This window comes from Mycteria americana, chromosome 2 (genome assembly GCF_035582795.1).
Source record: "Mycteria americana isolate JAX WOST 10 ecotype Jacksonville Zoo and Gardens chromosome 2, USCA_MyAme_1.0, whole genome shotgun sequence".
In the NCBI taxonomy this organism is placed as follows: Eukaryota; Metazoa; Chordata; class Aves; order Ciconiiformes; family Ciconiidae; genus Mycteria; species Mycteria americana.
Genome location: NC_134366.1, coordinates 143,431,642 through 143,448,407, shown reverse-complemented (window position 1 = coordinate 143,448,407; position 16,766 = coordinate 143,431,642). Strand labels below are relative to the sequence as shown.

The 16,766-nt window shown below is 39.8% G+C and overlaps 1 protein-coding gene across 2 annotated transcripts in view; it reads left to right on the top strand.

The window, feature by feature from the left end:
* ZNF704 (zinc finger protein 704) overlaps positions 1-16,766 on the top strand; it is a 94,631-nt gene that overhangs the window by 13,945 nt on the left and 63,920 nt on the right. For both annotated transcript variants that reach the window (XM_075494853.1, XM_075494852.1), the window contains exon 2: positions 6,747-6,994. In XM_075494853.1, the coding sequence (XP_075350968.1) occupies positions 6,747-6,994 (248 nt within the window). The remainder of the gene's footprint in view (positions 1-6,746; positions 6,995-16,766) is intronic.

Genomic DNA, 16,766 nt, shown 5'->3' with positions numbered 1-16,766 from the left:
GGTCACAAAGAATGAAAAAATTGTTTATAAAAACCAACAGAGTTAAACGGCAGGTTGGCTGGTGCTAAAACATCTTGTAGCTATTGGTGATTCTTTAATTGGTGTTTAATCAAAAGAGTTTTTTGATGGAATTAGACCAACTGATTAATCAAGAGAGTTTTTTGATGAAATTAGACCAAGTGATTACATAGTAAATCAGATGGAAATCAAAAATCCTCATCCTGAACTGTGTCTTCTTTAACAGCTATATAGTGTTAATATTGTACATAGGCCTAGGACTCACAATTAAGTTAAAATTATTTATCTATCGAGAATGCAAATTTATCCAGAATTAGAGCAGTGTGTTGGGTGACTGTTGTTGGGGTGGGGTTTTTTGGTATGTGTTTTTTAATGAGCGTGTTCCCCTCCCACTCCTGCCTCCCCCCAGTCCAGAAAGCAGCCAGTGTGGCTTGTGAGGGATCTTGTTGTTTTTGGAATGAAGTGGCACTGGGGTTGAACCGGCACTCCAGTTATGGTGGCCGGTAGCTGAAGTAAAGGAAGTATAGCTTTACAGGTTGAGGGAGAAAAGGAAGTTTGTACAAAAATGGAAACATGGCAATGGCATCAGGATTATTAAGGTAACGTGTTTTTTTTTTTAAGCAGCTAGTTTCCCAAAGCATATTCCCACTAGCAGATTTTTTGTTGGTTTTTTTTTATAGGGAGTCTTGGATGCATGACTGGATGCAGTCAACTTTTGTACAGATACTTCCCTCCACCCTCGTACAATATTTTTGGTGTTTTTTAGAGGTACTTTTATTGCTGGTCTTGTAAAATGAGCTCTTTTGTCTGTATTAACAAAACATAATGGCACAAAATAGGCCATAGTTGCAAGATAATTTAATTTACCCAGGCCTCTAGGATTCAAACTGTGCACGGAGGGGACTTTCTCAGCTATCTACGTCCTTCCAGAATCCCAGTAGATAACATGAGGAGAAATAGGAGTTAGCCAGTGTCCCCCAGAAGATCAGGGGAGCCTGCTGGGCTCTTACTGCTGTCCTGCTGCCTGACAGCGTGACCCAAGCCTTGCTCTGCCAAGCCTCTGTTTGCTGGCCTGCTTCTTGGCAGGCAGATGCAATCACACATGTGGCCAGATCTTCTTCAGCTGGCGTAAATCGTCGTAGCTTTGTTGAAGACGCTGCATCGAGTCACGGGGTTGGAGGCGGTGCCGCTCGGGTGAGCGATGCTCTGTGCTGGGCAGCTGCCTTCTGCTTCTGCACTTCTGTCACATCCAGTGCCCACTGCCCAACTCCTCGTTGGTAAATCTGTCCCTGAGTTGTTTATAAAACCATCACCAAAGTAGGCATGGTATGCGGCATGGCAGTTCTTTCAGTAGTTTTTTCTATTGCCATCTGTCTGTGCACACCATTACAAAGACTGTTAAAAATGAGATCTGTGCTCCTGGTGTGCCCACCTGGATCCATAGGTGCTGCACAAAAGAATAGGAAATTCAAAAGAACATAGGTGGGAGTCAGTTTTTACATTTGAAGGCATATTTCTATACATTTGGGTCGCATACAGGTAAATGATGCTAATATTCTTGGGAGTTTAATACTTTCCATGGTATAGGAAACACAGATGTCTTAATACCTGTTAAATGCTAGCGAACTATTTGAAAAGAAATAACTTTTTTTAAGCAGCAATGTACCAGAAGCAAGGGAAGATGCTAAAGCCCAGTCAGGTTGTACTCAAGAGATAACATATGTAGTTTGTTAAATGTAAGTCTCTGCATTTGCATATAAATATGATGTCTACTTATTCTAGTATTTGCTGATCCTTTGACTAGGTTCAATACTTGAGCTGTCTGTTTGATCAATAATTTTTTTGCTGTTCAGGGCAAAATCCAAGCTTAAGTTTAACTGAAATTGGAGAAGACTGAAGTTTGACTGTAACGTGAGCATCTTATCAGGATGTGCTTTTGGGCGTAACAAAAATTGACTGCAGATAAGTTAGGGCCTAAACTATTGAAAAATTGCAGTCTGCACATCCTCTGTAAAGAATAAAGAAAAATTTCTCTAAATTCCTCAAAGTTTGTGTCGATGTTGAGCATGCTTTAATTTGGGCAGGACTTCCATTGCAACACATGGTCTTGATTGGGGCATGTGGAGCTCAGGACTAGCAACTTGGCTATGACAAGATACCACCAAATACAAGTTTCTGTAGGCAGGTTAAGATGGCTTTTGCAATGAAAAATTATTAATATACTGTTGAAAATACTAACTGGGGTAATAATTTAGCTGTCAGGTGGAGTATTAAACTTCGTCACTTAAATAATAATAACGAATCAAGCAAGAACTTTAAGTTAAAACCCTCAACCTAAGTATATACCATTGTCTTGACAACTTCAAAACAGAAACTAAAACACTTTCCTTTTTTTGCTTAAGAAAGTTTCTGCTTAGAAACCAAAGCAAGAAAAGACTCAGTTTTTGCAGGAAGATTACCAGACTCCCTGGTTGAAGTGGCACCTGTCTCGGTTTGCCAGAGTAGGGCTGCTACAGCACCGTGCTGCTGCGCTCAGCGAGTGAGAATATTTCAAAACGAGCAAGGGAGGACCGCTCTGTGACCCAGCTCACGCCTTTGAAGAAGTTCATGGAAATGGTCATGCTATTAGGTGTTGAAAAGTCAGAGGAGAGTGAGTGGGAAGGCCAGTGCTTGCTGAGAAGCAGTGGAAGGAATAAAGCCAGATCAGACCGCAAGCGTGAGCTCCAGGAAGGAAGGTGCAGGTAATACTGAGCTGTTGTTTCCAGGCGGCGGCATATCAAAAGTTTCCCTTGCGCAGTGGTGATAGGAGGGAAGTTGGCAAAGGCAGGTGAGGGTAACTGCAGACAGAAACAAAGCTGGTTTTTAAAATTTGCGGATGGCTTATAAATCCTGTTTCTGTGACTGAACTTCGAAGCGATGTCAGTTGCCTGAGGCCAGGTTGCAAAGGACTCGGTTGAAAGTAAGCTGAAGGTTGCTAATGGCTTAAGGGTGAAAATATGCAATGAATTGCATAGAAAAACAATTAGCCTATTATAAAATGGCTTGTACGAGCGATAATTAATCAAGCGTATGGAAAAAACTGTGTAAGTTTTTATCAGCAGTTGATACCGAAGGCAATAAGGTGGCAAATACAGAGGTATGATGACAAGAAAAGCCAAACCATTAGGGAACAACATGATCATGGAGTTTGAGAACAACTAAGGAGAGAGAAATGTAAAGTATTGGAAGTAAGCTGAAAAAATTTGATGTTATGGTGTTAACATCTGGCTGTCTGCAAGACAGGCTGCATCTGCTTGGACTAGACCTTCCATGAAATTTTTGCTGAAACATGTTATGGACTTAGAGGACCACCACAAGCCTCAAAGTGGTTAAAAGAATATGAAGGATCTACGGGGAAAAAAAGAAAAGTTCCTGATAAGATATGACAGAACAATTAACTTATCTGGAAAGATATATTGGAAATTGTCCATGTTATCTCCGAACTGTGAGTGATGGTGAAGCAGAGCTTGAAAGCAGAGGGATCCTGGTGGTTAATCAATGGGTTTGCCACAAAGCGAGGAACCTGATCAGTCAAGTGACTGTGGCTCTTGGCGCTCCCCACGTCAATGGCTGCTTGTGTAGGTGGTTGGATTTCCAGCAAAAGACCCCGTACCCTTCCAGTCAGGGCAGGTGTCTCAAGTGGAAATGACTCTTGTAGATGTATATGAATTAAAATAGAAAAACTGCCTGCGGAGCATGAGAAAGCTACTGGAGAGTGGCCACCGAGGGAAACTCTTGGCTTTCTCTCATGATCACCTGCTTTTAACGCAGAAAAGATCCTTTATCTGCAGTTGCTCTCAAGGGAAAGTTTAGAAAGAGGTTAATGTTTCCAAACATCTGTTGAAAACTGAGTGGGAGGGTTAGTATAAGCATTGGATTTGGCTATTTCTGGCCATTTAGACAAAGGACCTGAAGTGCTTGGCAGCAGCTCTGCAACCGTCTGAGCACTTGCTTCTGTGGTTTTGTCATTCTTCACTTCCATTTGCTTGCATGGGGCTGGCTATTAATTATGGCACATTGACATATGAAAACCAAACTGGTATTTGAATATATTTGAACTGGGTTTCAATAATTTTGATATACATGAATAGACTATCTGGTATCACAGTACAAATATTCTGCTCTTTACGTTTTAGACTTTGTACAAGTGTAGTCTGCGTCTGCAACCTTTTGTCATCACTATTTAGGTCTGTAAGGAAAACTTAATAATGTATGGCACAATATGTTTGCTGAAACGGAGTAAAACATTACAGTTCCATAAATCGAGGAATTTTTTTTTTTTTTCCTTTGGTAAAATAATGGATTTATTAGGGTAAAAAAAAAAAAAATCATCCCGACGAATACCATGTTCAGTCTGGCATTGGAGAGTAGGGAAGGAGGGAGGCTGCCCCTCTCCCATGCTTCTCAGTGCTTTCTCCGCTAAGGGTTGCGCAGAGCGAGGAGGAAACTGGTGGGTCCTGCCTCGTACGTGTGCGCACCAGCACCCTACCACGCACAGCGGGTGTAGCAGCTCGTGCCCTGCACGGCACCGTCCTCTGCACTGGATAAGGTGGAAATCCTGGGGAGGGAGGAAAAGATAAGTGGTCATGCAATGGAAGACCATATGGCAATGGAGGCGATGGAATTCAGGCCTTATACGTACCTTCATTTGGCATTCTATAATTTCTGGGGGCTGGATATTGGAACTTGGCTGTTTTCAGGCTTTTTTTTTGCTTTAGTGCATCACTTCTAAGTCAATTTTGATGAAAATTGAAGGCAACTCAGCATCTGTTAAGATTCTCAGACACTCAGAAAAGGGCTTACTGTAAATTAAGAAGTTTTTAAAAAAATAATCATTAAATCAGAATTAAATTTCTGTTGTTTATGTGTCTTCTCCTAATTCTATGTGATCACATGCTGACTGTTTTGTCTTCCAGGCAGATTTTCTTGGTAATGTGTCATCTGTTTGTGTGTAAAGAAGTGTAAAATGACTAATTCTTTCTACTATTTACATTCATAAAGTAACAATTCTAGTTTTGTTCTTGAAGCAACTGCCAAAAGCCCTTTCGTGGAAACACTAGAATGAGACAATTAAATCATTGGTTCTAAGTATTTATGCATTAGCGATGCTACATACTTTACCGAACAAAACAAAATTACTTTGGCAAGATTGTCTTTCCTGTGAACTTAAAATTGCTTGCACCATTTTTATACCTGCCAAGGTTTGAAAGCTATAAACAGGGAGATTTGTGGGGAGAGGAATATATTTTTATATATTTTTATGCATTGTTATGCATCAACATATACATTGATTGAATTTTTTGGATGATGAGAAGGAAGAGGAGTAAGGGGGAAGAGTTTACATAGGAATTTCAGCTTATTGGTGCTGTTACTATCTGAGGGTGACACATGCTGGATTTCTCCACTGTAAAGATCAGCAATAATTTACAAGTATGTAAAAATCCAGTTTGCAAGTCCTAGAAGGCGTCTGGATTTCTCCGAGGTGGTGGGTGTGGCGTGGAAGTACCTCTGCTCAAGGCGGGACAAGCAGCCATTTTGTTGGGCAGTATTTTGCTTGGCTGTGTGGGTCGGGTGGAGGGGTTGTCTCCCTGGTGTACCTCCTGGACTTAGGTAAGTCAGCAGTTGAAGCTCCTGATCTTAAAAGCACAGATACCCAGAAATTACTCTATTAGCAGACGCTTCTGGTAGGCTCTGTGTTCGCAGGGACATGAGGAAGCTAGCAGGCCGAGGGGCTGGAGGAGCTCGGCCGATGTACGGCAGGACGAGAGGCTCCCAACAGCCTGTGAGATAGGTCTGCCCCCATGAAGCTGAGGGAGCGTAGCTGGCCAGGGAACGGTATTGTAGAGGAAAATTGAGATCCTGGACTTTGTTTTGCTTGCTGGGAAGGTGGAGTGCTTGGTTTTCTGCTGGCTTTCCATGCTCTTCACTGCAACTCTGCAATAGTTCTCTTTATAAACACCAACATGTTGTATTCCAGAGAGGTAGCGTATTTGTTTAAGACACCTATTTGCTTGGGAAGTCTTTGCTTGTGGGAAGCAGCAGACCTGAAAATCTGGGAAGCGCTGGCAGCCAAAGAGACAACCTGACACTGCTTCTGTGTGTGTCTGTGCTCCTCGCCGCTGGCCGGGCTCCTCACGGAGATCCTGCAAGCATTGCTTGCTCCTCTTTGCCTTCTGGCAGCTGAGTTGGATTGTAGCAAATTATTTTTCTGCTCCTGGAGAAACTCCCATTTACAAATACAGCTGTTAAAGAATCCAGTAAGTGGCTGTCAGAAGCACTTTAATTTCTTGGTTGCCTTTTATCTGGATAAATTCTGCCTTTTTTCTTGGAATTTTAGGAGGAGGGCAGCTAGGATTTCTTTTGACTAGTTATGCAGCACAGGTGTGCGTACATTAAATCTATGTTGTATATACTGTGGTTTCCGATATTCCAATTCAAATACCTTTTTGATTTAGCATTAAGAGGTAACTGATTGCTTTGTCAAATGGACAAGAGTTGCTTATTTTCCTGGATAGTCTTCAACACTGTTGAGAAATTAATGGCAGTTTCAGAATTTATGAAGGGCAAAGAAATTGTATTCTTTGATTCAGAGAGCTAATTAGAAGTAAATGCCTGTGGGTATTGGGCTTTTTCCCCCTACATTTTAGGAGCATTAGATGAAAATTTAATAATTGCTTTTAATTTTACAGGCAGCCAGCATCAAGCGTGAAATGACCTTCTCTGCATTTCAACAGGAGGATGTAAAAAGCGACATCAGTCAAAAACTGCCAGACCAACAGTTTCTCCTGTTCACCACAAAGGAGGAAGATTTAAAAACAGCAGAGACCAAAAAACCAAACAGAGCTCATGAGTATGAAAAGGAAAACACTCGTTCTGTTTGTCTTCTGGAACAGAAGCGCAAGGTTGTTTCTTCAAATATTGATGTGCCTCCAGCAAGGTAAGGAAAGTTGGGTGTTTTTGTTGTGTTTTGTTTTAAGCTTTTTTTTTCCCCCTCTTTTTTTTAAAATGGCATATTAGAGGCAAGTTTGGTAAGCAGTACAGTGAAGTGATAAGACTAGTATTTGTGTCCAAGCAGTCCACAGTCAATCACAACTCCACTACTTGAGAGATCTGCTAGAAAATTGGAAACACTAGTAGCAGAAACTGAGACCATCTGCAGTGTAGGACTTTGAATTGCTTTTGCAATGTTTTTGCTTTTATGATGTGCTGCAACTGAGGTATGTCCAGAAGAGGACGTGTCTTAACAGGAAGAGATTGTTAACCCAGCTTCACCCCGAGAATTAATCTTCTAAATTAGACACGCAGTCATTTTACCTGCTAGCATTTTTTATTATTTTTTATTTTTTACTGTCATACTTGCAGCCACTTTATACTCATGGGAGTGTGCAGTGACCTATGCTGCATAGCAAGGATGTAATATCTTATGTTCTGTTATATCCCCGTATAGGTATACAGCTGGGTCATAATGTGGTCTGTGAAATGAATTAATAGAAAAAAGTAGTGAGGAAGGGCCGATGCAGGGAAATCAACTTGGTACAAAATGGGGATTTGGGGATTTTGGTATTGCTTTTTAATTTGTTTTTCCTTGCGGATCTGTTGTGAATGCACAAAAAAGTTTGTGTCTTTACCATTTGCATCTGGGCAGTTACACTTCTAATTATAAACTATTGTGCTGGTTTTGGCTGGGATAGAGTTAATTTTCTTTACAGTAGCTAGTATGGGGCTATGCTTTGCATTTGTGCTGAAAACAGTGTTGATAATATAGGGATGTTTTAGTTGTTGCTAACTAATGTTTGCACTAGTCAAGGACTTTTCAGCTTCCCATGCTCTGCCAGGCGCACGGGAAGCTGGGAGGGGGCACAGCCAAGACAGTTGATCCAAACTGACCAAAGGGCTGTTCCATACCATATGACGTCATGCTCAGTATATAAAGCTGGGGGAAGAAGAAGGAGGAGGGAGGCATTTGGAGTGATGGCGTTTGTCTTCCCAAGTAACCGTTAGGCGTGATGGAGCCCTGCTTTCCTGGAGATGGCTGAACACCTGCCTGCCCATGGGAAGTAGTGAAGGAATTCCTTGTTTTGCTTTGCTTGCGTGCATGGCTTTTGCTTTACCTATTAAACTGTCTTTATCTCAACCCACGAGTTTTCTCACTTTTACCCTTCCGAATCTCTCCCCCATCCCACTGTGGGGGAGTGAGCAAGCGGCTGTGTGGTGTTTAGTTGCCGTCTGGGGTTAAAACATGACAAGTATTTATAGAGAATTATTTTGAGAAAAATAACTGTTCTTCAATCTGAGACTTGACGTATATCACAGCAAGAAATTCAAGGTTTATTTGTCTCTTTTTTTTTTTTCCTTCCTGATATTTAAGTGGAATAATAGTAAGAGAAGGAGAAACTGAGAATTTTTTACTGGCTAGTGATTTAAAGAGAAGGGGCTTGAAAACAGAGTCTAGAACCTTGAACTTTGCAGAAGGGCTTCACTGCTTTGGGAGAGAAAGGGAATGACTCCTCTAGGAAATGCTGAACATTAGTATAAAAGAAACATATCCAGTAATGCTAAACAGGCTCACTTCTATCCATGGTGAAAAACTGACAACAAATTGGGTATTCTGCATTGCAAGACGACAAGTGCTTTTTGTTCTTTTCTTTGTTGTTCATGATTTCGTGTTGGCATCAGTCTGTCTGCAAAGATTTTTTTCTTAACCTGCCTGATAAATTCACATGCACATAATATTCAGCAAAATGCCTTATGAGTTAATAGTGCCGCTTAAAAAATACGAAGTCAAACTGGATGTTTTGCTGGTTTTTGGTGTGTTTGCTTTCTAAAAACCAACATAAACCAGCAGGTTCTGCCACATCATTCAGACCAGGATGACCGTCATTTTCCTCTGGCTCTCATAGATGACACTTGTGAAAACTGCAAAGTTCATGAGCATTTTGACAGTATTTTTTTCCCCCCACATATGTCTAGTAAAAAGCTGTGCATTGAAAGCTTGAAAATGTTAGGATGTTTATTTGAGATTTTCATCAGTAATCAACCCCATAATGGCTGAGTGCCCTTTTCATTCATGCTTATGTGTCTCAAAGCAAATGGGATCATCAGAAAATTCAGGTCAGCAGAGATCTCGGGAAGTCACCTAGTCCAGCCTCCTGCTCAAACCATATGTTAGCATTTCCATTTTACAATTCAGGCAGCTAAGGTCCAGGATTTAAGTGCCTTTTTGTGTGGCTTCATGCAGATAATCCACCTGAAGAAGGAGTTGAGCTCCCTTTTTCTGTAATTGCAAGATCAGCCTTGGAGGGATGGGTATTTTTTCCCCAACAAGGTGGAAAAGAGAATGAATAAACATCTTTAATGCCTTCTTAAGACTAATTGTGACACCAGTTGTGAGCAGGAGATGCTTCAGATGATAGGAAATATGTTCATTTGCAAAGGTGTCTTCTAAAATTTTTCGTTGTTCCTGTATTTTGTTGTGGACAGATAAATGATCATATTCTGTTGTTGCATGTTTTCAGACATGCAAGTTGAGCTACTGCATTAGCAGAATTAGACAATGAAGGACAAAACAAACCTAGAGTCTAAATCTGATAGTATGATAAACATCTCGGTCACTATTGCTACAGTTCTGAGGACAAGTTTAAGTTTCCCTTTTAATCTGAGGTGATTTATTGGGCCGTTTGTCCACACGGGACAGGAAGAACACTAAAACCTTTGCTTGGAGATCTTACTAAATATTTGTTGTTGTAATGAGGGGAATGCCCGGTCTCTCTTCCTCTTCAGCACAGTTTGATCTCTTAAGTCATGTTCTCTGAGAAGTGAGAGTCCAGGCATTTGACGTTCTCCTGCCTTTTTATAAGCCCCATCCAGTGTTCTGTCTAGGACTGTGCTGATGGGGTTGCGTGTTCCCAGAGGCAAATTCCTCCTCTGTTCTCCTCCTGGCAGGACTTGTTGGGTTGACTGTCTTCTCTGATAAGAACATCCATCTGCCTTTGAAGCTTGCTGATTGCCTTCACAAATTATTTGTTGTATCCAATTGTGAAAGGTCATCTTGAATTAATCAGATGATGTTTACAAAAGTGTGGGAGAAATAAGGAGTTTAATATGATCTTCAGTTTCTTATTGCTACATACACCCTCTTTACAAAAAACTTTCAGCTATCATTTTGAAGTAGAAAAATGCTTTGGAAATGAACTTGCTATTTATTTTGTTTTAAAACCTTAGTGGAGCTGGGAAGGTTACCTACTTTACTTCAGATGCCAAGGTAAAGGGTAACATTAAATTTTGCAGTATCCCACTAAACCCAGGACAATACGTAAGTGATTTTGAGACAGAAGTTTATCATACTGCAGAATCCGTATTAACAAGGGCATATGAGTACATCCATAAGACCTCTGAAAAAGTGTCTGCAAAAGAGCTGGTAACATGGATAAGTGTACTTCACTCTGACCACAAAACGAAACAAAGCCCATCCCATCTTACCTGTTTTTAAGGATCTCAGTGAATGAGAATGAAAATCTTTGTGAGGCACTGTATCCAAAATAACTAAGTTCAGAAGACTCTGGTATAATAAATGTTGCTTCTGAGGCATTCAGCCACAGGGCTTTTGTTACTGCTTATAGACTCTGAAATTTTAGAAATGTGAAAATATCTTAACTGAGTCCCTGGTGTTTCAGGTGATTGGTACTCAGGTGTGCTGAAATTACAGTCAATGGAACTGCAGAGCAGGGAGAGGCTGGTGGCTGTCTGATGTGCACATGCAGGAAAACGGGAACAAATGGAAATCGTGGACACTTTAGAGTTTTGTTTGTTAATGAAATCTGGAAAGAAGACGTAGATCTAATTAATTAATACAACAATCTAATAATAATACAATGTAATTAATAGCCCAGCAGTTACACACTTGCCTGGAGCACGGAAGGTGTGGGTTCAGGTTCTTTTGTTGTTGTATTTGGAGCAAAGACCTGAACTGGGGTCTCTGGTGTACAAGGGAGGTGTCTTAACCATCAAAGTCCAGGCATATTCAAGGTGCTTCATAGGGCAGCTCTTTAAAGTAATAGTGTCAGGCTAAATGTTAGCAGACCTGAAATAAATATTCTGTTACATGCAGGGAATTTTAATACTGAAATTAAATTTTAAAGTTGATTGTTTACATTTTCTATTTCATCTTGAATAAATACTGCAGACGTTTCTGTCTACGTTATGTGCTGTATTGGAAGTGTCTTTTGGACTAACATAGAGAAAGTCATGGTCTCCTCCTTACTGATTTTTATGTCTTGGAATGCAAAAATGAAATGAGAGGTTAACAGCATTAGGTCTTTCCCTTTTCAGATTTCTTCATTTGGTCATTTTGAACAAAACTTATACAAGTTAAATAGCTTTCCTACTTCTGAAGCTCAGATGAGCACAGATGTTCAGCTTGAGTAGATGAATTATTTAAAGTAATAAGGAAATTTGAATTCCTTACTTTCCCTTCAAAGTTATTTGTAGTTTTGGTGCATAAAGGACTGCTGTCTTGGAGGAAGGGGTCTGACCACTTGGCTATAAACTGCAGTTATCTCTGAGAATTGAGATGTCGTCTGTACAACAAAGGAGAATATGCTTTACATTGACCTCCAGTTCAAACATGAGCGATCAAACACAGCCCAGATCCGTAGGATCTGAGTAGTGAAAGGTCATTTTCTAAAAAGAGAGTGGTGTCACTGAGGGACTAACCATCTTGTCTTGTGGGCAGAAGCAAGCACAGGTCTACCAGTGTTTCGGGCAGCTACATCTGTAGAGGTCAGATGTAATCAAAGATGATGTCCCCAGTAGGCAGCAGCATGGAAGTTAACAGAGACGTTTTGCTCATTTGTATTTCCATCAGTTACTTACCGTAATGCACACTTACTCCCAAAGCAATTCAACAAGAAAGACAAGAAAAAGCCTGGGCTGCTGATACGATGGGTGTGAGTCATGATGTAGGGACCCAGTACAGGTCAGGCAGGCGGGGAACGGCTTCTGCCTCTCAGAGGATGAGGATGGAAGGGTGGGTGATGGAGTGCAAGGGATGAAGTTTCCTTTTGTTGAGTAAAACATGAGAATATGGAAATGTCTGGAAACGGTGATGGGGTTAAGGGTCCTTTTAGACAGAATCATTCTGACCAGCTGTAGCTGGAAACCCTTCAAAACTTATATGCATTGGTGTCAGAAGTGGTGTCCTTTCTGGGACACCAGAAAGGAGTAACTGGAAACATCTGAAAGGTTAAGAGAATTAAAGAAGGAACTAGGCAGGCATTGCTCCTAGTGGGTGGGAGGGAGCATTTCAATAGTTTTGCTTTTGTTAAACTTTTGCTAGGTGTCCTCAAAATATTGTGAAATTTGTATTATTCCCTTGCCACATCATTCTCCTTTTCCCCAGTCCTCCTGTACCCTATCTTATCTGAAAAAAAAGAAAGAAATATAAACTTTCTAACTTCCTAACTTTTTCTACATTAACTTTGTGCTCTTAAAGGACAAGCCAAAGCTAAACCTCAGCTGTTTAAGCACTTCCTATAGTGTGAAAACAGCTATTGTGCAATAAAACCTTCTAGTTCCTGTGCCCTTCTGGTTCACTGCTATTAAGCAGTGACGTTTGCCATGACAATAATATATTGGATTTTACTATCTTCTGTTTCTTCTGTATAAAAAAAAAAGTTGCTCAATTACTGCAAAATTAATTTTTATTCATGTACCTATACTTTATCTACTAATTAGTTTATAATTTAATGGAAGAATATGTGAAATAATTGAAATAAAGTAAATGAAATGTCTCTAGGAATTCTCTCCCCCATTGCTTCTTTAGGTGCTTCTAGAATAGCTACAGAAAACTGGAGCAAAATGAATTGCAGCTGTGTTTTCTGGCCATCATTATAAAGAAACAGTATAGGCAGGGCTGCATTTTCATCCCTAAATTATTTTCTTGCCTGGTCTCTCCAGGAACATAGCTCTGTTAGCCTTGTGATTAGAGAGTGTGTTGTTGATCCGTAAGGCCTGCTGGGCATGATTGATTATGTACTGTGCATTTCAATGGAAACATTTGCATATTTTCATAGCCAAAACTCTCCAGGAGCCTGACTCCAAGATCAAAAGCAGTATCTGCTTAACTGTGATTTCCCCACTAGGAGGACTTCCCAATCTACTCACAGAGGGAAGAACCTGATGATCAAGTTGTGCTTTTCTGTTTATCCAGAGATGATGTTTATTCAGAGATTGTCTTCTGTGATGCTTTTCCATCTGTTTTAGAAGGCTCCTCAGTTCTCCTTGGGGGAGGTCCTTTCCTGTATCCCTCGTAATTTTGGCAGAGTGGATTGATGGGGCAACTTCAGAGGGCATCAACTATTTGTTGGCTGCTCAGGCTTTTCAGTCAAATGGGTGAAAACAAAAGGCCAAGAAACCAGGCTGTGCTTCAGATTTACTGACTGTAGCTGAGTTTCTGAGCTCTCTAGCTTTCCTCCTTGCCTAAAAACACTTCATTGGGATGTGAGTTTTTCCTCAAAGTTTTTTCACCACCCTATAGGTTGAGTGCTCCTGTTTCTTAAGTTTTATTTTCTGTGCATCTATGATGTTAGAAACTTTAGAAATGGTTGTTTTTCATGTAAAGAGAATTATTCCCAGAGTCATTCCCATATTTCAGGGCTTCTGTAAAAATGTTGGTAGTTGGCAATACCATTGCCAATTAAAAGCAGCTTCTCCAAATATCCACACCAGCTAATTATTGAAGTAGTAAATTGTTGCTTTGTTTTGCTAGACTTCTTTAGTTAAATATGTGTGTAGCTTGATTGGATTTCACCCGAGCAGTCATTAGAGCTTGATTATGTTTAATGTTGATGGTAAACTGCTTGTCATGGTCTGTTGCAAAAAGGTGTGGTGCCTTCTAGGATCTGACTGTTAATGGGAAAAAGAGGCTTATCCAAAGAGCAATCAGAGAATCGGTCTGTTAGTACATTTTGAAGTAAAAAACTGTATATTTCTTAATGCTGTTTTCAAATACTAGATTTTCTTTGCATTTTAGAAGGACTGTATATGTACTTTAAGCTCTAGATGCCTTTGATCTGCCTGCAGCATGCAAAAACGGCGTAGCAGAAGCTTCTTTGAAAAGTGGAGATTAAATTGCAACTATTATAAATTGTTAAATATATAAATTGCAACTATTATAAAATAGTTTTTATAACTCTGCAGGTAGCTACTGCAGAGCCAAACCAGAACTCCAAAAGTCACCTTGCTCATTTAGCTGGAATGTCATTTTCCAGATTACTTGCCTGGGTGTGTGTAGTGTTTGTTACCCTGATAGCTGAACCAGCTTCTCACGATGCTGAGACAGATGAGAGTGTTCGTGACAGCTTGCAAACTGTTGGAAACTCACCTTTCAAGTGGTGAGATGGATCAAGTCTCAAGGATGCTGAGGAACACAGGATACACTCAGTACGACTTCCCCATTCAAAGAGTTGCTGAACATAGGGATGGTTGAGCTTGTTATAAAAAAGGTTGGATTTCATAGCCAGGTGGTACGGACTTGGCCATTCGCATTCAGAAGTCCCCACTGCCAGAGAGCCACAGCAATATGTTGGATAGGATTGTTTGTTGAAAAAGGTGTAACATCCCCTGCAGTAGAAAAATTTACTCTGAACGTGTGCATAATGTATCTTTATTTTTCAGTGGACTTTTGTCAGTTCTCCCATTTCTCTCCTTTGTGTTGTACTGTGTGCATATCTGAGAGTTTCGACGTATCTCGTACTTAACTGTACAACTGACGTTCCTACAACCATCGTGTTCAATGAGTTGCAGCTTGTAGAGGAAGCAGTTATGTGACTAGCACAATTTATTCTTTCATCACCAGTCTCAGATACGCTGGCTGGCCTCTAGCAGGAGTTTGCCAACATAATATTCTTGTTAAAGTGTGAATTTTGGATGAGTTAACATTACTCTTGAGGTATTTTTTTTCCCAGTAATGTTCAAAGCAGAGGGAATATTAATCTTAGGAATAAAACAAAGTGTTTTTTCTGTTCTTTGCTTATAATGTTTTGCATTTGATAGTGATTTTCACACAATTTGGTATAATGGCAACTACGTGTCATTGTGGTCTTTGAGCCTGATTTACTATACCTGATCCTGTGAGAGCAGGATATGATTTAAGAGTGATAGACCTAGCAAGAATACGGATTAAGCTTACTTCTCATGAATAAGTGGCTTTCTGTTTGGTGGGGCTTTTTATAGCAACTGGTCATCACATGGACCTCTTAGTTCACTGTTCCCGGGTCTCCATAATTTTCAGCTTTCACCCCATCTTCTGATGTGTGCAGTAGTATTAATATTAGGAGAGGGAACTTCTAACACCAGGTGATGACTTTAGCCATATGGATTTTTGGCCAATGTTATTGTCCAGTTTTTTAACTGTGGACTTGCAATGGCGTTCCCAGGAATGACATTCCAGTGAAAAATAAAAGCATGAGAACTTGATTGTGCAGTTACATGTGGTAATGCTAAGTTGTCCTACTGCCTGACATTGGAGTCTGTATTATTTTAGGTAATTGTTATTTTCAAAAGAAGAGTTTGCTGGTGCATGTATACATATACACGTACATATGTATATATACATATATAAATAAATTTCCCATTTCTCTAGAAAATCCTGTATTCAAAGCACTGCTGAGAAAGATTTATCTTCATCTATAGAAGTATAACTACTTCTCATTAAAATCTTCTTCCACTGGTAGCCAAGACAAAGGGCTAAGTAATTTTATCTGTGTGATGGAAGTTGCCAATGGACAATGATCTCATTACCAAGCAAATTTCAATGAATTCCTCTAATGTGGCACAGAGGAAAAATGTGTTCTTAATCTGCAGCGACCATTAGGCACTGGTTCTTGAAGAGCTGCATTCAGTCAGCATTGCTGCTTTATCTGTTAGCCATTGCTGTGAATGCACAGCTTGTTCTCAGCTCTTCAGTTCCCTTAAAAAATGGAGTGTAATTTCAAAACACTCTTCAACAGCAGGCAATATTCAATAAGAGTAATTTCTTTGTGGTTTGTGTTAGCTGTGGCACAAAAAAAAATCCTCTTGAAATGCCATCTGTGCTGAGAAAAAGAAAAAAGTCAATGGGTACATGGTTTATAACTTGTGTATCTGTGAAACGTGCAAGAATGGGTTACCATCTATATGGTTACATAGATTACATACATCATAGCTATGTTCATAGCTATAATTTTATTTAAATGCTATAAAATTAAAATATTCTAGTTTATGCACTGGTATTCAACATTGTATCATTGAGGTCAGGAAAGACATGAAGCTTTCCTTTCTGAGAGAAGTTGTATCACTGATTGTTATTTGTAAAATATTTTTAGAAATTTCTGTCTTAACTCCTTTAATATAATCTCTGTGAAAACATTCATTTTACACATTTTAAAAAAAGGAGGTAGAAACTGTGACTTTTCTCCATTTATAGTAATATGCTTGCATTGTGTGTACAAGGGGTTTTCGGTGTTTTGTTTGTATCCCTAAGACAACTACGCTACAGTGAAACTCATCTAACTCTATTGATTTTATGAGGTACGTAAAGTGTATAATTGGTTTGTATAGCTGAAAGGTGCCTTAAAAAGGCACCTTTTATTTTTAAGGTGCCTTTTATTAATTTTTATAAGGAAGATTTTCTACTCTCTATTATATGGGTTTACATGTGTCAGATACCTGTT